The sequence below is a fragment of the Engystomops pustulosus genome, chromosome 10 (assembly GCF_040894005.1).
Source record: "Engystomops pustulosus chromosome 10, aEngPut4.maternal, whole genome shotgun sequence".
Lineage (NCBI taxonomy): Eukaryota > Metazoa > Chordata > Amphibia > Anura > Leptodactylidae > Engystomops > Engystomops pustulosus.
This window is the reverse complement of record NC_092420.1, coordinates 51231539-51256688: the sequence shown is the minus strand read 5'-3', so window position 1 is coordinate 51256688 and position 25150 is coordinate 51231539. Positions and strand designations below refer to the sequence as shown.

Below are 25150 nucleotides of genomic sequence, written 5' to 3'. Positions count from 1 at the left end.
TTTTAGGAGATTGAATTTACATTTTCTGAAGGACTTGGCATCTCTCCAATACCTGGTCTAACAACCACAGTTTCATGTGCTTGATTGGCCATCAGCCACCAAATGCTGTACACACAGTCATAATAAACCCATTCCCTTACATTCTAAAAATTAACTTTTATTCATGATGTATCTAAAGATGAAATATTTCAAATTTAATTGCCCATCAATCTCACCTGCCATTAGAATGCCATACAGAATCTTTTGGGTATTGTCGAGAGGAAGTTTAAAGACACCAGAACCATCAATGCAGATGAGCTGAAGGCTGCTATGAAAGCAACCCGGGCTTCCACAACAGGCAGTGTCATCAGCTGAACGACTCCATGCCACGCTGGTTGTTCCTTTTAACGCCTCTATCTAAGAATTGTTCCTTGAAAATGCAGAGTCCAAACTTGAAGAAAGTCTTATTTAATTAAAAAGGTATAAAAGATGAGAAAGTACGGAAAATATAAAATACAAAATAAAATGCCTCCTAAATGTCCTATTCTGGCATTAACAGATAGACACAACAAGTGACCACAAGACTTAAGACTAACTTACAACTGACCATATCTTGCTCTTACATATATCTCAAACAGCTATCACGATCACACCCACAAATGACTCCATCCCTACTCCAGTATCTTCTGGCCTTGATGATGACTCATCTCCAATCAGCTTCCGGTAATAGGATAAAGGCCTCCTTGGTGTACTCGGTATTCATTTATCAGGCCTTTGTCCCAAATGGTCTTGTCTACTTCCCAGGAATGGTATTTATTGCCCACCTGAAACAACAGGACTTCCCATGGGGAGGTATTACCTTTTCATAACGGGGATTTGTTTATTGTCCTCCTGAGTCAATAGAACTAGGCCTGAAACAATATCATTTTCAGATAACCAGAATACTGACACCTCTGGTCTATGCCCCAAGGTAATAGACAAACCTTCCTGCAAGGATATTACCATTTGTTCTTTGAGAAAGGACACATAGATCGTCCGTGGTCTATAAACAAGTATTTTATGACACAACTACAAGGCTTCAGGAAACGTCCATCTGATGATAAGATATTCCAGTGTCCATATTATATCTATCTCAGTATTGACTTATTCAAGTATAACATAGTCATTCATGTAAAAGGAGCCCTGACCAAGTACTGAAAGCATTTACTATACATACTTTTCATTTGTTCAACATTTCTGTGTTAAATTTTTTTTTTATAGTTGATATTTTTTGAGATAATGACTACTGGGGTTTTCATGTCTGTAAGCCATAATCACAACAAAAAAAATCATCCCATGCATAATCTGCAATTCTCACCTTCTGCTTCACTTTATCATCATCTGCTCTTCTCACAACTCACAAGCTAGACTTTTCCTGTGCATCCCCCATACCCTGGAACATTCTACCAAAACATGTTACACTATACCCCACCTTCCAAACCTTTAAACATAACTTGAAACCCCATCTGTTTAGAATTACCTCATGCAATAAACCCATTGCAATGATCCCTCACATGGTCTTTCAATCTCACCTATCATTTTTGTATTTTATACTTATTTGTACTCAGGTTCGCATTAAGACTGTCATTGGCCCTGGGCTGTAGAAAAGTAAAGTAAAGCAGATTGCCTGTGCTCCCTATTGACATCCAGCACCTACCATGGTGCTCAACTGTTCCCTAAGTTTTTCCAAAGCTTTGGGAATTCATCCACAAAGAACCTATGTTAAACATTATTTTGTTGGCTCCACCATACTTTTTATGAAATTTTTTAGGTGAAAGATTAGTATTCCTAAATAAAACTGCGACTGATTTACAGAAATGGCTTTAAAATATTCTCTGTGTTTGTGCTTTATTACAGGTACTCTATAATATGGGTGGAGAGAAGTTTGCCCCTGTGGGGATTACAGGTAATTTACTCTTTTTTTTCCAATATTTAATTGATGCTGTCAGTTGATAAACAGATTTTTCAGACAAAAATCTAAATTGAGGGATAAATATAACATGAAAGACAATTTATCTTGGTCATTCCCCTGGCCCTGATTTTGACACTTGTGACATTGCGGCACATTTAAGAAGAACAGCGCAGCCTGTACTATGTGCAGTTTGCCTGTGTAGTGTTCAGGGTGCGTCAGATTCAGGATTTCTGGCAAACGTTCTTCATGAATCTGACGCCCCTTGCACTTCCCCGACAGAGTGCACCACTTTTTTTGGTGCACCTTTAACATGGAATGTGCGACACATTTCTGTAGGACTTTGAATGTAAAATCTGGCGCATGGTCTGGGCCCTGAGCACTGAGCAACGCCTTCAGTGCAGAAATTTGTGTCACATGAAAAGCAGTGCAGCCACGCCACAAAAAGAACACTTTGAAAATAAATGTGTAAGATAAGTGAGCATATCCTTGCACTCTATAATATTGCTGCAGTCATCACAGGCTAGACAGAGCTGACCTAGGGCGTAAGACATGTTAGCTCCGCCCTGTACCTGCTCGCATGTTGAATTACATCACTGAACAGGGAGCTGGTAAAAAGGAGACATGATCTCTTCTCACGGTGATTGTCATCAGTCTGCCGTCAAGGAGAGAATCAAGCAGCTGACATGATTTTATTTCCATTTGTGTGCACTGTTGTAGTTATGCTCACCTGGTAGAACCAATGAATTACCATCAAATAGTTGTTGACCCCTGGTGGTTGAAGATTTTAGACAGCGGTAGAGCAATAATGGAACTGAGTTCGTTAAGAACTCTGGGGTGTAACCCATCTGGTCCAGGAGCCTTGTGCACATTGATTTTATTGAGCTTAGATTGAATCATGTCTATATTCAGCCAGTCTAGTATATTACAGGATGCATGACCCGCACTGGCACCACCCACGTCAGAAGTTCTTTCTTCCATTGTATTAACGGAGCTACAAAACTCATTAAGTATCTCAGCCTTCTCTTGGTCTCCAGTCACCAATTCCCCATTTTCAGAATATAGGGGTCCAACCTGTTCTGACCCATTTGGATGATTTTATTTCCTTCTTACAGATTTTGGTAAGTGTTTTGTAATTATTGAAAGCTTCAGGTGACCCATCAGATTTATAATTTTTGAATGCCCTTTTACTATCACCGGTAATTGCCCTTTTAAGCTGCCCTTTTAAGCCTTGTAGCTGTAAACCACGTGGAGTGTAATCTAACCCGTCTATACTTGTTCCCTATTGGAATACCTTTAGAATTATAATGACTCAGGATAGATTCAAATGTCTCCCATTCGACATTAGTATCATCATGTGACTAAATTTAGAGAAATTAGACTTTTTAAAATTCAATTGGGCACATTTACTTACCCGGTCCTGTCGTGATCCCGCAGTGCGTTGTCCGACTAGGAATCGGGTCTGCCGCGATTCACTTAGATCGTGCGCCCGAGTTCCTGCAGGTGTTGCTGCTGCGCCGAGGTCCGCCGGAGTTCACCTTCTTCTTCCTGGTGCATGTGAGTGCTTGATCTTGCGACACAAGGGCCCGACGAAAGTGCGGCGTTCAGACCCTTAGTAAATGGGCCCCAATGATTTCAATTTTACCACGTTTTTGTTTTTACAGTTTAAAAGGAAAATAATTATGCAGTGATTGCTGTTCCCAAGGGTTTCCCAGACAGTGAAATTTTGGACAATTTCTGCATTGTTATAAATCACAAGGTCCAACAAAGCATCACCTCTTCTGGGATCTTCTAAGGCCCCTTACACACTAGCCTTGCAGTTCACGTCAGGGTGCAATGCATGAAAAACGGAAGTTTTTTGCTTAGTTTTTGGTCCTTTTTTCCTTGGAGTAATTAGCATTTTTGCGTTTTTAATGAGCGTGTTGTTCGCGTTTTTCTTGCATTTTCGGTACGTTTTTCACGAACATTTTTTAAATCACATCTTTCTTAAATTGGTACTCCTTGACTTTATTTCACATCACTTAGCAACCCATTTGTTTAAAACGTATTGCACTCTCATTGCACTCGCAATGGTCGCGAGTGCAATGCGTTTTTGATGCGTCTCCATAGACTTGAACGGGGCATGAAAAACGCGTGTGAAATGCAAAAGTAGAGAATGCTACGATTTTGACGCGTGTCAAAACAAACGCATGCACACGTGTGAAAAAAAAACACAAATAAGAACAAGCCTATTGGAAACAATGGGACAGAGTGCAATGCAAGTTCTGCACGTCAAAAGCACTAGGAAAACCCCTAGTGTGGAAGGGGCCTAAGATTTGCACCATAAAATTATTCTGAAGAAAGTTGATAAAATGTCTCCCCTTCACAGATGAAGAAGAGCCCCGACCCCAATTTATATTTGGAAAGTTAAAGTCTCCCATTATTACTACTGTCCCCTACTGGGTCTATAAATTACACCAAAAATAATTTTCTCAAAGTTCTCCTGGCTTTGAATTTCAACCCACAAAGTTTCAGCCCCCTCACACTCTGAGACCACTGTCTCATTCACAATCGCTTTTAGTCTCTTCTGACATGCAAACATACATGATTTCCCCTCCTATTTGCCCTGTCTTTCCAAAAGAGTGAAAACCTTATATATTAACACCCCAATCATGTGATGCATCAAGCCATGTCTCCGCTACACCAACAACATCTAACCGTTCCTCTAATACCAGAGCCTCAAGCTCACCCATTTTTCCTGCAATACTTCTGGCATTTGTAAACATACACTTTAATTTTCCACAGTTATTTATTCAATTTATAGTGATTTTACTGGCACATATATCTTCACTATTGTTTTGTAACCTGTGGATCTCCCTCTCCACTGCCCTAGTCCCACATACAACGCCCACCTCACCACCCACCAACATAACCTGTCCCCTCTCTGACCTGTCTACCCCTTTAGTGTCTTCCTTTTCCTCCTCCCCCGATCCTAGTTAAAATACTCCGCCACCCCTGCTAGGATCTTTTCCCCCCACACAGCAGCCCCTTTTCCATTTAGGTGCAAGTTATCTGCAGAAAACAGCTTGTACCCCAATGAAAAGTCAGCCCAGAGCTCTGGGAACCCAAATTCCTCTGCTCTACACCAGGATCTGAGCCATGCATTTAACTCCCTGAGCTCCCGCTATGTTCTTTGTGTAGTGCATGGCACAGGTAGTATTCCAGAGAATATAACCTTGGAGGTACTTCCCTTAATCTTGAAAACTATTCTTTAGGCTCCTCCACCTACCATCTATTCTGTTATTGGTTCCAACATGGACCACGAAAGCTGGGTCATCCCCAGGCCCTCCCAGTAATTTATCCACTCTTTCCACCACATGCCGAACCCGGGCACCAGGGAGACAGCAAACCATTTGGTTGAGGCAAATTATTCCATCCGTCTTTCTGATTATATAGGCCCCTACAACCACTAGCTGCCTTGGCTTACCTGCGCTAACATCCTCCCTACTACTAGCTGGTCTGCTCCCCCGGCTGTGAGGGAGAGCAGGATCCGCTAGGGCTGCCATTTCTGACACCCTTACATCATTGCATAATTTAGCAATTTCGCGCCGTACACCGGAAAAAGATAGAGCTTACTCTATTTTTTCCCGAATGCATGCGGCTGTGCGCCGCTGTTTTCTTTTATGGAGGGAGGGGCCACCTCCTCCTCCTCTCCAGTGCACAGCCACTGTGTGAAGAACGCCGTGTGAATGTACCCTAATACAGATGGGAAATATTATTTTCAGATCTATTTATGATTTATTCATTTATTATTTTCTGTTACATTGATTTTCTGTGATATTCTTCTCTACAAATGTTTTCTTTTCAACAGGTGACAGTTGCTCTCATCAGCCTTTTAGAAACAATCTTGCTTAGTTACCTCAGCTACAAGGTAAATACTGTTTCCTTGACATTAGTCTCCTTGACTTAACAAGAACTTTATTTTTAATAAAAATAGGCGTATTAATAGGAGTAATAGACGTTTAATAAACATGCATATCGCCTGTGCTTGCATTACGCATGGGAATCGACTCCCCCCACCTCCAGCATTTATTAATGTAGGTATAAAATTTATACTTTGTGCTTTTTCTTCATTTGTGTTTATGTATTCAGTGATGATGGTCATGTATATCAAATATTTCTTGTATTAGGATAATTTTTATATCATTTTAAAAGACCCCCATATTTCTGTATTGATAATCTTTAAAAAGATCTATATGGGGGGCGGAGCTTGACCGCGATCAGCGTTGGCCGCATAGTTCCTGTGCTCCTAGCGCTGCTCGTCTCGGGGCCCAAACTGCACATATCTAGCACCCTAAAAATGGGCAGGAACTCGAAGGACAGAGGCAGAGAAGTAACAGAGACCCCAAAAGTCAAGAAAACGCAAGTAGATCTGGAGAAATACTTACGCAAAAAGCTCATCTCTCCTTCCCGCGCTGCCAAGATGGCGCCGGACACAGCGTCTGCAAGCATGAGAGATGAGAACTCAGACGCAGAAAGCATGGTGGAATACTCCGATACCGGAGATGAAGGTACTGTAGCACCAGCCTCGAGGGGATTTATCAAAAAGATCCTATTTCAAGCCCTTAACCCCATAGCTAAAGACTTAGCTGAAATTAAAACGGACATAAAACATTTGGGGCACCGAGTAGAGCAAATAGAGAGCACTCAGGCTGAAGTGATACACTTTAATGCTAAAGTACAAGATTCCCTTGCAATTCACTACAACCTCATAAATGAAGCCCTCAGCAGAACAGAGGACATGGAAAATCGCAGCCGCAGGCAAAATATCCGCATACGAGGCTTACCTGAATCATTTGCCCACGAAGCACTTCCCGCAGTCGCTAAAGAAATATTCTCTCAACTCCTAGGCCAGGAGCGAGCTGAACAAATACACATAGAGAGAATACATAGAGCTTTGAGAGCAAAGCCAAAAGGAGAAGAGCCGCCGAGAGATGTGGTCTGCGGCCTCCTCCGCTACACAGACGCCGCGGCCATATTGAGAGCGGGAAGAGAAGCCGACGATATTAGATATGAGAGCACACAGATTACTCTGTACCAGGACTTAGCACCGGCAACACTGAACAAGAGAATGCTAAAGCCACTATTAGAGGCGCTCAGGGCTGCTAATCTTCAGTTCAGATGGCTATATCCATTCGGCTTAGCTATACTAAAAGATGGGAAACAAATAGTGATCAGGAAGCCAGAGGATCTTAAAGCAGCCTGGCCTACACTAGGTATACCACCGATAGACATACCATCATGGCTACCATTTGACCAGGACCTGCGACTTCCCACCTTACCTACAGCTCCACAATGGAACGCAGTAATGAAACACAAGTCGCCAAAAGTGAAGAAACTCTCAAGAGAAGAAGCTAATCAACAAATCTGAAGGAGGACACATTGATTTTTCACCAGGATGGCAAAGGGGCGACAAGAGAACTGTCAAGCACAAGTTTTGTTTAAAGGGTATTGTATAATTCATCAATGTTGAGAAATTGTTGTATAACCCCTATAGCTATCACTACTTATGAAGTGCATGTTATGTTATGAGCACAGTTATAAGGTAACCATAAGCCAACCTAATTGGCAACTATAAGGGTTTAGGGGTTAGAAAACCTTTGACAAAATACATGGCCAAAGCCCGAACAGGCATGACAGAGGGCGCCGAGACGAGTCCAATAGAAGGTCATTCTAGATGGTTGGAACCTTCCCCCCCCGTTCTCTCCATACAATGGAGTGGAGATTGAAGGCCACCCACATTGGGCATCACTTCGCCATAATTCCACCACATGGCAATGCCCAACAGTTTCTGTTTTTAGATCTGTATATCTGTTTGTATACGTTTTTTGTTAATGTAGCAAGTGTAAGAACATGCAGAAACCACTTTGCAACAACAACACTATTGAGAATAGCTAAAACTGCAGGTACACACCCATTAACCCGTACTACCCCTCCTTCCCCATCCAACCAATACCCTTGGACAGATCACAACCAAGCCTTTCCTAGGGTCAAAACCCATACCAGTAGTATCCCTCATAACCCAAAATGACAGATATAGTAACATATAATGTACGTGGCCTGGGTACCCCACAAAAGAGGAGCCAAGTTCTAAGAATTTTGAAAAAATATAGAGCCAGCATAGTGATGCTACAAGAAACCCACTTCAAAAAAGGAAAAACGCCACATTTATCAACAAAAGAGTACCAATGGTGGTATCATAGCCCATTTACAAAAGCCTCCAGAGGAGTGAGCATTGCAATTAATAAAAACATCCCCTTCACTTTTAGATCCGAGATTATAGACCCAGAAGGCACCATAGGAGCGGAAACAATTACATTCGCAAATCTTTATGCCCCCAACAAGAACCAGCATTTGTGGGTTGCCCAGACCATCAACAAATTGAAAACATTCTCAGAAGGTATTCTTCTAGTAGGTGGAGACCTGAATGTAGCTCTCCAACCCTCACTAGACACCACCAATCCAATAATTACCTCAAACAAAAAATTGGCACGCATCTCAAAAGCTTTGACAGAGTTAGAACTTGTAGATATCTGGCATACACTCAACCCGAACACCAAGGAATACACCTTTTTCTCCACAGTTCATAGGTCATATCACAGATTAGGCTACCTATTCACACAAACACAATACGCACCCATGATAAGATCAATTGAAATTGGGTCAATCCACATTTCAGACCACTCACCAGAAGTGGCCACAATTAACTTTAAAAATATACCAAGGAGTCAATGGTGCTGGAGATTTAATGAAACTGCAATTGCTGACCCCATACACAAAGCTGCACTAGAAGGAAAAATAAAAGAATACTTTAAAAATAACCAGACAATAGAAGTAACACCGGCTAGCCTATGGGAAACGCAGAAAATAGTGGTCTCAGGTGAAATGACTTCACTAGGTACATTCTTGAAGCGACAACGCACTGCTAAACTAGATGATCTGTTTAATAGGATATCCCAGCTAGAAACGTCCCACAAAAAGAGAGCAGACCCATCGATCTTGATAGAATTAAACGACTTGAGGCATAAAGTCAAAGACTTGCTGAATACACAAGCCTTTAAAGCCCTTAGGGCAATAAAATACAAACAATATGCTTATGGAGATAGAGGCAACAAAATGATGACCGCCCTCCTTCGCAAACAAAGGGAGAAATCCCATATTCACAGAATTCAAGATAATACTAAAGGCATGTTACACAAGTCTGAACACATATGCGAATCATTTCAAAAATTCTATGAGAGCCTATATAATATCCCCAATATAGCCGACGTACCCACCCCAGAAGAATGGCAACATAAATTAGAAGAGTTTCTCCTGACTAGTCACATACCACACATCTCGCCAGAAGAAGCAGACACTTTAATTTCACCTTTTTCTGAACAGGAATTAGATAAAATTCTTTTAACAATTGCGTCAGGCAAAAGCCCTGGTCCAGATGGACTCCCCATTTCATATTACAAAATGTTCAAACATATTCTACTACCGCACTTTACAAACGTATGCAACTTTTTACTAAAAGGGGGACATCTGTCCAAACAAGCACAAGAAGCACACATAACAGTAATACCTAAAGAAGGTAAAAACCCAGAAGTCTGCAGTAATTATCGCCCTATATCCCTCCTCAACTGTGACCTTAAATGGTGGGCAAAAACCATGGCGGCACGATTAAATCCACTCTTACCAACAATTATAGGTAAAGAGCAAACCGGATTTGTGCAAGGAAGACAGGGAAGAGATAATAACTGTAGACTAATTCGGCTTATTGAACATGCCAGACACACAAAACTGCCACTGGTACTTCTCGGCACAGATGCCGAGAAGGCCTTTGACAGGGTCAGTTGGACATACTTATACGCCACTTTAGAAAAATTTGCCATTCCACCAGCATTCAGACATGCTATATCAACACTATACAGGGCCCCAAACGCGAGAGTGAGGGTCAATGGGCTCCTGTCGGCCCCGTTCTTGATAAGAAATGGGACCAGGCAGGGTTGCCCATTGTCCCCTTCTCTATTTATCATGGTCATGGAGACTCTCATAAGAAAGATAAGGATGACCACTGAGATAGAGGGTCTAACAATAGGAGATTACACTCACAAAACGGCGGCATTTGCCGAGGATCTGCTGATTATTACGACCAATCCAACCCGCTCATTGCCAGTGATCACTCAGCTATTCTCTGAATTTGGAAAACTCTCGAATTTCAAAATGAATTTCTCGAAGTCAGAGATTTTAAACATAACACTTCAACCAGAAAAAGCCAGGCTGCTACAACAAAACTCACCATTTAATTGGCCACAGGAAAGCATTAAATACCTGGGAATACAACTCCCAGCAGATCCCCAGAGTATATACCAACTTAACTATATTCCTTTACTTACAAATATCACAAACCAACTAGCCGAACTGAAAATCCCATTTATGTCATGGTGGGGAAGGAAAAACCTCCTTCAAACTTATATCATGCCCAAATTACTATACCTTTTACAAATAGCACCAATCTGGCTGCCCAAATCCTTTTTCATAAAACTTAATAAGATAACATCACAATTCCTGTGGAAAAACAAGAAACCGAGAATACGGGCCAAATTATTATCCCAAAAACCGCTAAGAGGCGGCATTAGCTTGCCTGACCCGAGGACTTATAATCAAGCATGCCAACTAGCCAGATGGCTTCTAATTACCCAGTCACCAAACCACAGCTTATACACGGAAATGGAAAACATACTGACGCCATTAGAAAATAGAGCTACATTATGGGGAATCCAGCCAATAACACCCCAAGTTAAAGTTAATAGCATCTTGCATAAGGGATTATTGCAAGTACTCCGAGAAATAAAAGCATTAACCCCAATTCATTCTAGCAACTATCCAATGGTGCCACTCGATTTGCTGCCCCAACTAGTCTATCCGCAAAGAAAAGAGACACACACATTTTGGAACCGCCTGAAACACATATCGATCGCAAAATTCTTTGAAAAACAGGATCAAACAGACGCAGATTACCTGATGAGGAAAACAGGTCTCAGGCTTACAAACTTCCTACAAATTACAGATTTCACAACAGTGAGCACTAAATTCTTATCAAATAGATCTAATAACTCAGATAACACGTGGTTGGAAAAAATAGCCTCCAGAGACCCCTTACATAAAAAGCTAGTAGCAGAAACCTACAACGAATTAACCACACTACAAGCTTTGCCAAAACCACACTACATCCAACAATGGGAAGACGAATTACAAGAAAAGTTCTCAGATGAGGAGTGCAAACAGATCCTGAAAGCCTCAAACAGCTTCTCCCCGTGTATAAGAATTAAGGAGAATTCATATAAAATAATCACTAGGTGGTACAAAACGCCGCAATGGCTACACAAAGTGTTTAAGAATGTATCAGAAAAATGTTGGAGATGCGACAAGGAAATAGGAAATATGACACATATCTGGTGATCCTGCAGAGACATCCAAAGGTTCTGGAGAGAGGTCTTAGATGAGATAGACAAAATCGGTGGCAGACCAGTACCGCGTCAACCTAGCGTGATACTTTTAGGGAAATCCACAACGGAATTTGCCCTCCGCAAAAATGATTTGCAAACCACACTATTAACAGTAGCTAAACTCTTAATACCACGTCTCTGGAAGACAAACCAAGTACCAACCCTCTCCCAATGGAAAGATACGGTCCAAGAAATATACAGGTTTGAAGAACTAGCCCATTGGGAGAGGGGAACTCGCACCAAATGTATAACTGGCACCCATGGATAAACTTCATCAACAATATAAGGTGATCTAATCCCTCTCCCCCCTCCCCCCTTCTTTTCCCCTCGCCACTCATTCCTATTGCAAGACCCCCCCCCCCCCCACATCTACCTAAAACGCAATGAAGTAATCAAGCCTGACTACTGCTTGCTACAAGTTTTTTGGTTAAGTTGTTATGGGTTACTATAATCACATGTTCAAGAAACAATGCAGAACATAGAAGTAAAGACAAAGCCAAGCAGAATTTGTACATATTGGAGCTAATATAAGGCAATTTATATGGAAGATGCATCAAACAGCCTATATGTGTTACAACATTGTTAATCCATTTCTAAAATGTACATGTATATATTACTCGGCATACAAAACGCCATTGAAATGTATAGCTTAAAAAGTGAAAAATGTACAACATAAAGCATGATGGTATATATGTATGTTCCGCATTGTACTCAATAAAAACAGTTTTAAAACAAAATAAAAAGATCTATATGGATTTTATCTACTCTCTATTCCATCATATTGAGATAACATGTTTGGGAGTGGGAGAATGTTTTGTATGCACATTGTATGTGCTTTTAAGTGTTTTTAATATACCATGATGAATTGAATGAAATATATTTTGATTATATCGGCATCCCCTTTTTGCTTTTTTGCATATATTATGAGTATTGAATTCTTTTTTTCAATTTACCTATCTTAAGGACTCTATATTCTTAAAATATAACATTTGATGATATCAGGGTAAATTTTTAGTCTACTGTTTTCATCTAAAAGCATTGAATTTTACTTTTGCAACTTGTTTTTTTTTTTCTTTTTTAAAGGGAAATATCTGGGAACAGATTTTACGAATACCTTTCATATTGGAAATTATAAATACAGTGCCATTCATTATTACAGTAAGTATTCACTTTTGCACAAGATGATGTATTTCAATAGACTCCAAGCCACTTTTGTACCTAGTTGATTTGTCACTTTGACCAGCTAAAGAATCAGCCTTTGAATGGTGCGATCAATGGTGATTGAGTCAGAACAGGAATTAGACATGGGAAGGTGGTCTCTCCCTTGTAGCCCCCTGCAACATTTGTAAGGGTGATTATGTGCTCCCGTGGGGTTATCCAGATTATGGCCTTTGTGTCTGCCAGCTTCGTAAAACTGACAGCACACTGCTGTGGAGAAGAATATTAGTCTATTATATAAGTGGTTAAAAGATTGCATGCCCCTAGTTAAATAAAATTTAATAAAACAATAAATAATTATAAATTGTTTAATAAAGTGAAAAATAAATTTAGTGTGAAAACTAGAAAATGGGTAATGCTGTGTCTGTAAAAACCTCAACTAAAAGGATATTATTTGGCTAAAAAAAAATTTAATAAAAACAAATTAAATCAAAAAGTCTCAGTTACCCCCAAAATAATACCGATCTAAAAATAATTTTTTCATAAAACAAAACCTCACTATCCCTTTTGTAATGAAGGATTAAACTATTATAGCAATGCATAAATAAATTAGTTCATTTTAAAAAGGTGTTTTTTTTTTACTTAAGGTAGTAAAAAACTAATAAAAAAAATTAATATATTAAGTATTAGTAATATATTATGAGTATATAATAACATACAGAAAACATTTAGGGTGTTTTTTCCCATAGCTCTGATTGGTTGCCATGAGCAACCATAACAGTTTTGCTCTTAGTTTTATTTCATCCCCCCTCCCAGGAAAGAGTCAATAATTTTTAATCTCAATGGGGTTTTTTTGTTGGCAAAACAACTCTCACCACAAAAACCAAGCCCTTAAATGTCTTACATGTTGGTTGAAAAATGAAAAGCAGAGTGCTGAGATTTAACGCTCGGATTCCGATATATCAGACGCTGAGCTGATGCCGGCTAAGCTCGAGATCCATCCTGTGTCCTCCTCCTGTCTGTTATCAAGCAAACACCAGATGGCTGGTTCTAATGGTACAGTAGAATTTTTATGTATTAAATTATTTTATACTGTTCACTTATAAAGAATGGATGGACCATTATACAATCTATTTACCTTTTGTGTCACCCCCTTCATCCTCATAGACTGTAAGCTCTTGCAAGCAGGGCCCTCGCTCCTGTTGTTCCATATGACTGTTTGTACTCTGTAACATATTATTAAATTTGTATATGTTCCCTATGATTTGTAAAGCGCTACAGAATTTGATGGGGCTAATAAAGATTATTATTAGGTGCCGTGATTGGTGCCAGCACTGACCACAGAAGTTACCGGCCGGTGTCACCTATCACCCACTCAGCTTGTGAGCCCTCTCCATATACCCTTACTGCTGTACGACACATATAGTTGTACAGAAGTAAGGAAGTGGTTAAGAAACCTAACAATAATTAACAGTCACCACTATACTGGCCACCATTACACCTCAGAGTCTCAGAATTACATGAGGTTTAAATACAATGACCCATAGATTCCAATGGAGTCTGATAGATCTTAGTGAACTCTTCATCCTATTCCTGTTCTGAGGTCTACAATAACATTACTATAATTTATAGTCTTTAAATAGAGTCTCACCTCTGCTTTGGGTGACTCATTATCTTAACAATAAGACCATTGTACTTTGTCAGAATCGGAGTTCTGTAGTAATTTGGTCTCCTTGACACCCCACTATATGTCATAACTATTTATGATATAAGTACACAGTAAACTAAAAGAAATAAATACATTAGCATTTCTAAACTACATAAACTATTTACAGTTCTTTAAAGAGAACCTGTCACCAACCCATTAAACTACTAGCAGCCTCAGACACCCTCTTTATGTGAAGTATCTAACTTTTATCTCTAAGAAATCTTCCCCAAAGTCATGTGAAAATGAGCAGAGAAGAGTCATATTTCCCTGAGATGAATCAAGTTTTGAGGCTGCAGGGGGAATTGTCATTTCAACTGCCCCGTTGTTTAGCTCTATAATAACTTTAAAGATGCTTTTGGTGGTATATTAAAGATAATACCCTGTTTCCCCGAAAATAAGACAGTGTCTTATATTAATTTTTGCTCCTTAAGAGGCACTAGGTCTTATTTTCAGGGGATGTCTTATTTTTCCATGTACAAGAATTTACATTTATTGGTGAACCAAAAAAAAATTAACTTCTAAAACATCCTTATTACTCTCCAAACTTTGAACTATTGGAATTTTTGGCCCCAATCTCTCATGTTTAGCAATAGAACTTTCCTTAAATGAGCACTTCATATCCATGTAGCAGCTTGTAGCGTATTTGTCCTGCAACAGTCAGTGATTTTATTCTGTAATTCTTCCTACATGTCACAACCTCTTGCAGCATCTAAAAAATCTACTAATACTAATGTATGACATGGGGGTCGCTAGGTCTTATTTTCAGGGGAGGCCTTACATTTCTAAGATTGAACAAAATTGTACTAGGTCTTATTTTCGGGGGATGTCCTATTTTAGGGGAAACAGGGTAATTGAATTTTTCAGATCACCTCAGGATTGAGATCTAAAGACATTGGAAATGAGTCCTGAAGGCAAAAATGTTATTCTATTCTTTTTTTAACTTCCTTTATCTCTCAGAAAAAAATGAAATGTTATCTGTAATAGGACATGAATATAATATTTCTAGGTACTATAGAACGACATATAACAGCATATGAAATGACCCCCTCCAAGAGCTTGTAATCTTGACTGCACTCATTTTCACATGACGTTGGAAGGGACATTTGGGATTTCACATAAGAAGAAGGACTTCTAGAAAGGACATTTCATACCCTATCTGTGGGTGTTAGTAGTTTAAAGGGGTAAAATCTGGTGACAGTTTAAGAGTTAAAGTTACTCTATTGACCACAGATGGCCCAAGATAGGCAACAAACAAGCAGATATTTTCAGTTTTACAAATTGTGTTGCCTTGCCTGAGATGCATGTTTATCTCACATACTGTATGGGGTCCATGTCAACAGCAGCAAAAGCCACTATGTCTCTTTATAATCCAACAGGTTCCAATAAAACACAGCACGGAGTCTTTCTCATGGAGTCATTCTACTGCCTCTGGCTACTTATCACCTCATGTTTATTTTTTTAACATAGTCCTTTAATTACAAACCTTTTGTAACCCCTGGGAAACACAAGATTACTTCCATGTTGGGAACTATAACTCTAATTTATCAGAGCTACAAGCAATTTTATACAGGTAGTCGATTCCTGGGTGTTAGAGGCAGCTCCGAGCTGAACAATGCAATAACAGTTAAACTTAAAAAAAAGTATCATAAAACATTTATAAAACTGCACTCTTTTTATAGTCAATTGCAGTGTAGTCAGGAAAAAATGTTAAGTAGAGAAAGAAATACTTGAAGAGTTATAGTTTTCTGTCAATGACTTGATTTAAGGCAAAGATATTGGGGCAGATTTATCAAGTGTCTGAAAGTCAGAATATTTCTAGTTGCCCATGGCAACCAATCACAGCTCCCCTTTAAAATATTCATGAACACTGGTAAAATGAAAGCTAAGCTATGATTGGTTGACGTGGGCAATTAGAAATATTCTGACTTTCAGACACTTGATAAATCTGCCCCATTGTCTACATTCAGAGAAACACCTTCAACATTGCATAGTATAGGAAGTAAGCTTGTATAAGTTAATATTTATATACATGTGTGCATATAAACACAAACTGTATGTATATGTCTAATGACTAGAGATGGGCGAATTTGTTGTAATTCAGTTCGACCCGATTCACCGAAGTTTTTGAAAAAATTTGATTCGACACAAATCGAATCGTGACGAATCACGTTATAAAACAGGTATTTCCCGGCTGCAGAAAGCCAGTAGGGTAGAATGTTGTGCCATGCTTAAATATGCATAGGGAGTATGGTTTGGTCTTCAAACAATGCAATGCAATGTAGTATGACATGCACATGATAGCCACCGCTCTTAGAATCACTTCAGTCTTCAATTCCATGGGCACTTACAGAGGCCAACTTCACCAAATAAGTGAAACGGGAAGCAGCCTGACAAGGTAACGTCTGTGCCAGCTCAGCAGAGGGCCAAGATCCCACTATAACATCAATGAGTGCACTCTTTTTACACTGACATTAGATGATTCCATAGATGACGACAGAACCTGTTCTGTTAAAATGCTGATTCATGTAGAAACCCACCAAAACAGTGCAGAGGGTCTGCATTGACGTCACTTATCATTTTGCCCTTCATTTCATCCCTCAATGTCTGCTTTCAATCGGTCAATAATCCATCATCAGTATTGCTAAAGTCAAAAACAAACAGGAGTTGATCCAAAACAGAGATGACCAGTAAATGGGTTTATTGCATGTTCTCTATGTTCTGTATCCACTCCTGCTTTTAGCTAGCAATCCTGAGGCTTTTCATTCCTTCTGACAGACGTAATGAAGGGGAAAACTAAACATAGTGGCAATGTCATAGAGCGTTGGAGGGGGAAAACAGCATTATGGAAATCACAGGGTGTTCCAGGGAGACAGCGGTTAGTTGGCAGCAGCATGAGTAGGCCGCAGAGTGGCACAATGATACAGTGTGGAGGTGGCATCAACCTGGTAAGCCACAGAGTGGCACAATGATACAGTGTAGAGGTGGCAGCAACCTTTTAAGCCAAAGAGTGGCACAATGATACAGTTGGAGGTCACGGCAACCTGGTAAGCTACAGAGTGGCACAATGATATGGTGTGGAGGTGGCGGCAACCTGCTAAGCCACAGATTGACACAATGATAGAGTGTGAAGGTGGAGGACAATTCCAGTCCCTGGTAAAGATGGTAGGAGGCAGATGGAGCAACTGGCAGCAGATGTGTGACATCAGGCGAGTGGCAGAATCAGAATAATGGCAGAAAGTTAGAATTCAGACTCATTTCTCAACATATCGGGGAGGTGTCATGGCTGATGTAATCTGATGCATAAGGCATTGGTGAGCTGAAATCTGAGCCGATCCAAGCCTGATTCACCTTGACAATGGTCAGTCTTCCACATTATAGGTGGACAAGTGGGTTCTCCTTGGGGTAACTATGGCCCGCTGCACTGAACACCCACTCTGATGCCATACTACTGGCATGGCAGGACAGTTTCTCTACTGCAAACTCCACAAGTTGCGGCCACGCATCAAGTTTGGCTGCCCAGTAGTCCAGGGGATCCTCTACCTGAGGTGGTAAAGTGCTGTCCAAGTAGGCCACCACCTGCTGATGCATGGTCTGCTCTATGTCCTACTGCTGCTGCTGGTGGCGGCTACCCTCCTCACTAGGAGGGTGAAGGAAGTTGCTCATTAAGGAATCCAGACGTAAGCTGCTGATGATGGAGCTGCTACTGCTCCTACCCCGCATCTCCCCACAGCAGCCGTGGCAGTACTACGTGAGCGATCACTGCCAGGATGGAAAATGGTGCACAAAGGCAACTGTCCTTTCAGTATTTCTCTATAGTACGCCAGTTGTTCCTCCCTCTCGGCAGCTGGAAAAAAGTCACCCATTTTGGACTGGTAGCGAGGGTCCAAGAGGGTGGAGACCCAAAAATCATCCCTATGCCGGATGTTGACTATTCGGTTGTCACTAGTTAGGCAAAGCAGCATGCTGTGGGCCATCTTCGCAAGTGCCTCAGAGGTACTCCCAGCCTCCATCTTCACTGTATACTGCCACGGTGCTTCTGGGTCATCTGCCTTGTCATCTACCTCCTCCGGATGTTCCTTCTCCTCCTCTCTTGTCACCTGAGTAGAAAAACCAATAATTTCACTAGACTCTGCTTGTGCTCCTCCTCCCCCTCCAGTTCAGCCCCCAGCAGACTCATGTGGCCATGAGATGTAGTCTCCACTTCTCCAGTGCCCTGACCAGATAGATTTTGCAGCTTGAGTTCCAGGACTTGAAGTAGTGAAATGACGTTATTCTTCCCGCATTCCTGGCGACTGACAAATGGTAGGTGTCACGCATGAGCTGCCAGTTGCTGACATCAAAGTTATACAGGGGAGTACTACGGTCCGCTTGCATCATTGAAAAATTATTAATGGCTTTTCTCTGTTCATACAGGCGGTCTAACATGTCGAGACTGGAATTCCAACAGGTGGAAACATCGCATATGTTAGGGGAGGCCGTTCTGACACTGCAACTCGAGGATGGTGTGCTTGGCTTTGTAAGAATGTTTGAAGTGTGTGCCCAGGTTCCTGGCCATTTTAGAATGTCTTGCAGTTGACAACCAGACTGAACACATGCGCTATCCCTCCTTGGTGTAGCGCGGACACCATGTTCCTCCCATCGTCTGTCACCATGGTTCCGATTTTCAGTTGTCGTGGAGAAAGCCACAGATTGATTTCTTGTTGCATGACGCAGAGCAGTTCCTCCCCTGTGTGACTTCGTTGCCCAGGCAAACCAGGTGTAGAACTGTGTGACACAGCTGTGCCCTGCACATGTGGTATGATGAAGCCGCACTTGTGGAGGATGAGGTTCTGGTGGAGAAGGAGGAGGCGGATGCTGGCACAGGAGCAGCAGTTTGACAACATGGAGGAGAAAGCAGCGTCTCTTTTTCAAGTTGTTGGTGTGGCTGGGCAGTAAGCACATTCACCCAGTGGGCCGTTAAGGACATGTACTGGCCCTGACCGTAGTTACAGCTTCAAACTTCCCGCTGACGTGCACCTTGGAAGAAAACAATAAGCCCAAGGACTGGAGTACAGGGCCGTGGAGTACTGTCTGGGGAGTTTTACCCCCCTTGTGGAAATCTGCATCAGTTATACTGGAATACTAAACTGGTAAAGGCAAATAGGTACTGTCAATCTTCATGTAGGGGCACAGAGGAGAACATTTGCCAAATCAATAACAGTGAATAATATGTCACTCTCGGGGACTGCTGCCAGTATGGGACACTTATTGGCAGCTTGGAGGTCATGGACCATCCTACATGTGTCCGGCTGTTCTTTCTGGGTCTTTTTCTTGACTGGGAATGGGTTAAAATCATCATTGGGCTAGCAGAGGAGTTCTACAATGAAGGGAGTTAACTCTGCCTGGTGTAATGTACTTGCTCACGTCCTCATCTGTTACCACCCCCTATTCCTGCCCTGTTGGGGGCGTCTCCGTTTCCCTTGAATGTGGCCAGTCACCTCAGTCACTTCAGTAATGTCTCCTCCCACCAGTCGAAACACGCCCACTTGGGTCGGTCAGTTGAGACTTCCGGAACTGTTGTCAGTCTCACTTTGGCGTGGTCTGTGAAACTACTGACCCTGGTCTCTTCTCTCTCTGTACGTCACTCTGTCAGAGTCTTATCAATCCCTCTGTACGCAAGTCTGGCAGAGATGTCTCTAGTCCTAGATGTACACCTTTGGTAGCAAAGTGCACTAGATGTACACTACACTGTCAGGTCATCCCCCATGTGTCCTAAAACTGTAAACAGTTCCCGTGGAACTCTTCCATTACCGTTTATGTCTCCACTTTATCTCATCCAGGGATTCTCCCTTCACCATCTCCAGCCCAATGTTCTGTGCTTTCTATAAAATTCTGTCCAGACTCCAACATCTCAAACAGAAGTGGGGTACACCTGTGTTGGTTTTTAGTCAAAAAGTAATAAAAGTCAGTCATAAGCTCTGTAATACAGTTGGGGGATTCTTCTTGCTTAGTCTGTTCGTGGGGTACACAGCAGGACATAACATCATACTGTATTCTTGTAACACACTTCAAGTCTTCTTAGATTGTCAGAAAAGAACCCAGGACGCACCGTTGTGCCCCTACCTTATGTAAACATCGGCACTGGCCATTCTCTTAGATAAGAGACACAGCAGCATTCTCAGGCAACTCAATATGGAGCTTTCTGTGAACGTCAAGGTCAGTTCTGAACAAAACACATACACAGATAACACAGCTCAGGCAAAGCCCAGCTGCACAGCTGCCCCCACGATCTGACCCTCGTTAACACTTTAAACTCCAGAAAGCAGGTACTAGAGACATTGTAACACTTTTTCTACAAATGTCAGGATCAAATAAGTTTTAACTAGACCATATGCAAATAGACAGCATTCTGCTTACAAGAATAATCCGAACAGAAATCTGAAATTAGATGAAATCATCTATGCCGGCGTTTTTTTCAGACATCTGTTAAGACGCTTCAAGGGTGCTCAGCTGCTAAACTACAAGAAAAACGCAGGTGTTTTCTATAACTATGATCCTCAACCAGCCTTTATGACTGCCAACAGAGTAGAGTCATAGGCAATTAAATTTCAGGGACTTGAAGGGAATATAACTGTTCTAAGATGGCTACTACTGAAAGATGGTAGGATGTGTCATCTTCTCTAACCACCAGAAACAGGGGTGGATTCTGCATTCCGGACGCCACTATTCCCTCCCGAGAAAATATAATAAAATCTCTTTTTCTCAAATCCTCTACTCATAAAATAACTTTGAAATGTCCCTATCTCCTGTCTTTTTATTCAATGGGCACTCTGAAGGATTCCTGTCACTCTGTCCTGGTCCATCCGTCAAAGTCAGAGGCTATAAGTGTCTGTTTGCAAATCTGATCAAGTTTTCTTACTTGAAGAATCATCAGATTCTCTACCACATTCCAAAACCTTCAAACATTTACTATTACTTTTCTTTTCATCATATCAACTTGCACTTTTCCAACAGTCCTACTTAACTCAACAACCTTCTGTCTATGCATCTTTCCTTTCCCTGCACTGAACTAATGCTAGCGCACCAGTGGTTCCCTCTGGGAGGACATCCTTTCTATTCCGAAACCGCAGCATAATTTGTCCTAGACCCTTACCGATGCAGCTGCTCAACGGCGTAAGGGCTGACCTTCAAGCTCACCGATCACTGGTTACAGAGAGGCCCCCTAAACAATCTCCCTCTTCTCCTAATTCCTGTCAAAATCCCCAGACAACTGTTCTTTACCCGTTTTCCTATTCTGGCGGCCTATGTCTGATGTGCAGACACCCGTCCTATTCTCCAAATTCTAACGGCCCCTATGCCTGATCTTCACTGCGGCTTCGGTATGCTCCTTCGCAGTATCTTGGCTGAACTTCGAACGTCCTCCCCCTCTCTTTCTGTTCTTGCTCAGCAAAGCGCTTACACACAGCAGCCAAGGCTCTTGTTTCAATTTCACACAGAAGTGTCTAACAATTCAGACCCCATGCAGGACACCAGGTGGCTATACATATTTACCATCCAATCCTAGTTGTCTACAGTAACAGGTATCACAACCCCTCGAGTCACAGGCAAGTCAGAGGTTCACATATGTAATCTCTAACTTACAGTAATCGTGGGTTGATCAGTCCCGGTTGAAAAGCGGTGACCCCGATGCTGCAAACGGTGCTGGAATGAGGGAGCGTCCTGGTTCAGCTCACAGGGATCTCAGCAGTGCCTCCAATAGTTAGGGTAGGATTTAAGATATCCTATTTTAATGTGCCTCAATTGCGTGGTTCAAATCAATTGCAAACGTAAGCAAGTAATGACTCTGACAAATTGCTGATGCAAGATTTGCTAATGCTGTTGCCCAGGGCAAAAATCAACACTATGCAAGCAGAAGGGGGAGGAGAATTCCCAGCTCATGTAGTCTCTTGATTGGAGAACTTCCTTGCTGTTGCACATCGACGTCATGTTCACTTCACGCCTACATTCCTTTTTCCATAAATGTAGTTATATGGTCCCTGTAGGGGTTCAGATCAAATGTGGGGGGTCGGCGATGACAAAGCTCTCATGGACAGCTGGCTTCAAGTTGAAACTGTGCATTTATTCCAGAAAAACACCAGTATTAAAATAAACATCAAACAAAATCCTTGCCTAATTCCAGAAAAACACCACTATACATTCGGCGGCCCTCACTATCCACTAGAGGGGTTCTCCCTGCCAGCATGAAAAATACTTTCAGCAACCCGGTGTCACTCACGTGTGGCTCTCACACAGTCCAGCTTCTGTGTCTCCAGGTAGGGAGCCCCTTCTGACTGCTCCACACCGTTCTTTAAGGGATTCCACACCAGGTGCATAGTTAGACCCATTCGAATATGGAAAATTTGGTCTGGAGCAGTGATCACACTTCTGTCTCAACTCCAGCAATTAGAGTCCTTTTAGAGCACTGGGATCTATATAACCCAGCCTGTAATAAGACAGATGAGTGGCTAGACTATATAGATCCCAGTTCCGCTCTAGTTATCATTTTCCATAGTTCAGTCAGAAGAAAGGAGTATACCCGAAACGTGTCATTTTTTGTACTAAATGTGATTTTCTATATAAATATATTCATTGAAGTATTTATTTATTTTAGTTGTTTTTAGTTCTATACTTGTAATTATCATCATTTAGTTTATTAATAAATGTCCATTTCTTCTATGTTCTGGTGTGAGGAGAATTAGTACCAGTTGTACTGGTTTGTTTGGAGCTTTGGGAGCTGCAGGAACGACCTGGACATTGAGGATTCTAATCTTTGTTATTACTCTGCACACCACCAAGTGGTACCCAGCTGAGCAGCCTTGCTTACTTTATTCACCACTACGCTGACGTTATTACACGAGGCGCCGTTCTCCTTTGTTCTGTTTTTTTCGTTTGCATTCCAAGAGACAAAGACATGGAAAACAGCTTCTAGTGTGACCTAATTCACATTCTGGTCACTGTTATACACATAAACATGATTTTCTCTCTAATTCAATAGTGACCTTGTCACAGTTCCTTAGAAATAAAAAGACAGCAGAAATGACAGCTGTCCTTGGATATGACCACCAATGTCCTGAGTGCAGTGGTTGTATCCAAGGACAACTATCTTGTTTCTAAGGGACAGGTGCAGAAATAAACATAACAGATAAATTAAATCTGTATGCCCCGATGGGAATACTAATTTAAGTACAGTACCCTGTGTTTCAGTGGAGGTATAAAGCATTTTTGTAATTTCACAAATTCTTTTTCTTATCTTGTTAAAAGCATTCAACATGAACACGTCTAAATACAGCTTTTATCAAGTTTCTATCAAGTGCTATAGGAAGCCCTAGGACATGAACTGAGAGAACCTCCTAACTTGACATTGTAACAAAAGGAAGTTCATGCATAGCACAGATGTATTCTCAAGGATGGCACTTGCTTCTAGAATGTTGTGAATAAATACAAAATGGGTTATTCTAAAGTATCCTTGAGTTAAATTAGGACGGGTGTTCTCTATAGCCATGCAAGAATATTTGCTTTCAGTCTAGAGTGTCCGTGTAATAATCATCATCATCTTTATTTATATAGCGTCATCAAATACATCTTTGTGCGCTTTATAAATAAAGAATTATTATTATTATTATTATATTATTAAATTCCGCAGTGCTTTACAAATCATAGCGGACATATGCAAATATAACATTATATTACAGAGTAGAAACTTATATGGAACAATAGAAATGAGGGCCACGCCTGCAAGAACTTACAGTCTATGAGGATGAAAGGGGTGACACAAGAGGTATAAAAGCTTGTATAATGGTCCAGCCATTATATAAAGGAATAGTGTAAAATAATTTAATGAATAAAAATTCTGCTGCTTGAACAAACCATCAGCCGCCATCTTATACACAAAGCCAATGGGAAAGTGACTGCAGAGAAGCCTGGAGCTTGGTGTATATGTGGTGTTTGCTGGATAACAGACGGGAGAGTAATGTCGTGGTAGGAACCCGTATGATTGAGAAGGAACCGACACCGGATCACTGGACTGTAGGCTCAGAGACAACTTTATTCCATGCTTCTCCTTTGCTCTGTATGTAAACAATGTATGCATTGATTGTACAAAAGTAGGTGCAATAACATGAACCTTTTTAGTTGTTTTTATGACTTTTACTAATAAACTTTTGTATTTTTGTATGTTACTTTGGGGCCGTTAATTGCATCTCTTTCTGTGTATTTTGTAAGGAATTGGAACTAAATCACTGGGTAGATATTTATGAGACAGATAGATATGAGATGGATAGAAAGATGACAGATGATAGATAATAGAACTTGGATAAATAGGCGACAGCTTCTCACATGTTACTGAGCTTAGCTACTTCCCTGCTAGTCAGGTACAGGGGCCCCTTTGCAGGAGAGCAGTGTAACATGGAGGGACAGTGAATGGTGGAGAGTACAGGATTAGGACTGCATCAGGAGAGGTCAGAGCTCAGCCTGTTACTTGTGTTATCTCTGCAGCCTCCTGTGTGACCTGACTAGTGGTGGAGGGAGGAGAGGGCTGCTATATTGCTATGATCCATGTTATGGAGGACTCCTCTGTGCAGCAGATGTCATGTATGTCTGCAGTTACCTTGTATCTGCTGCTGGAAGCAACTGTGGAGCAGTGGAAAACACCTCATTCACTGGTGTAGGTAGCTGAGCTCTCTGCCCCCTGTCTCACTTCCTATTGGCTGCAGTGTGTCAGCTGATCTCTCAGTGTGGAGAGGAACTGTGAGCCCGTGGAGTGATCTGTAGTGCAGAGCAGCTGGGGGAATCCTTGTGCGCAGACTC

At 41.4% G+C, this 25150-nt stretch overlaps 1 protein-coding gene across 8 annotated transcripts in view; it reads left to right on the top strand.

Moving 5' to 3' along the window:
- KCNT2 (potassium sodium-activated channel subfamily T member 2) overlaps positions 1–25150 on the top strand; it is a 537964-nt gene that overhangs the window by 271169 nt on the left and 241645 nt on the right. For all 8 annotated transcript variants that reach the window (XM_072126927.1, XM_072126928.1, XM_072126923.1 and 5 more), the window contains exons 4-6: positions 1876–1924; positions 5778–5837; positions 12544–12618. In XM_072126927.1, coding sequence (XP_071983028.1) covers positions 1876–1924; positions 5778–5837; positions 12544–12618 — 184 coding nt within the window. The remainder of the gene's footprint in view (positions 1–1875; positions 1925–5777; positions 5838–12543; positions 12619–25150) is intronic.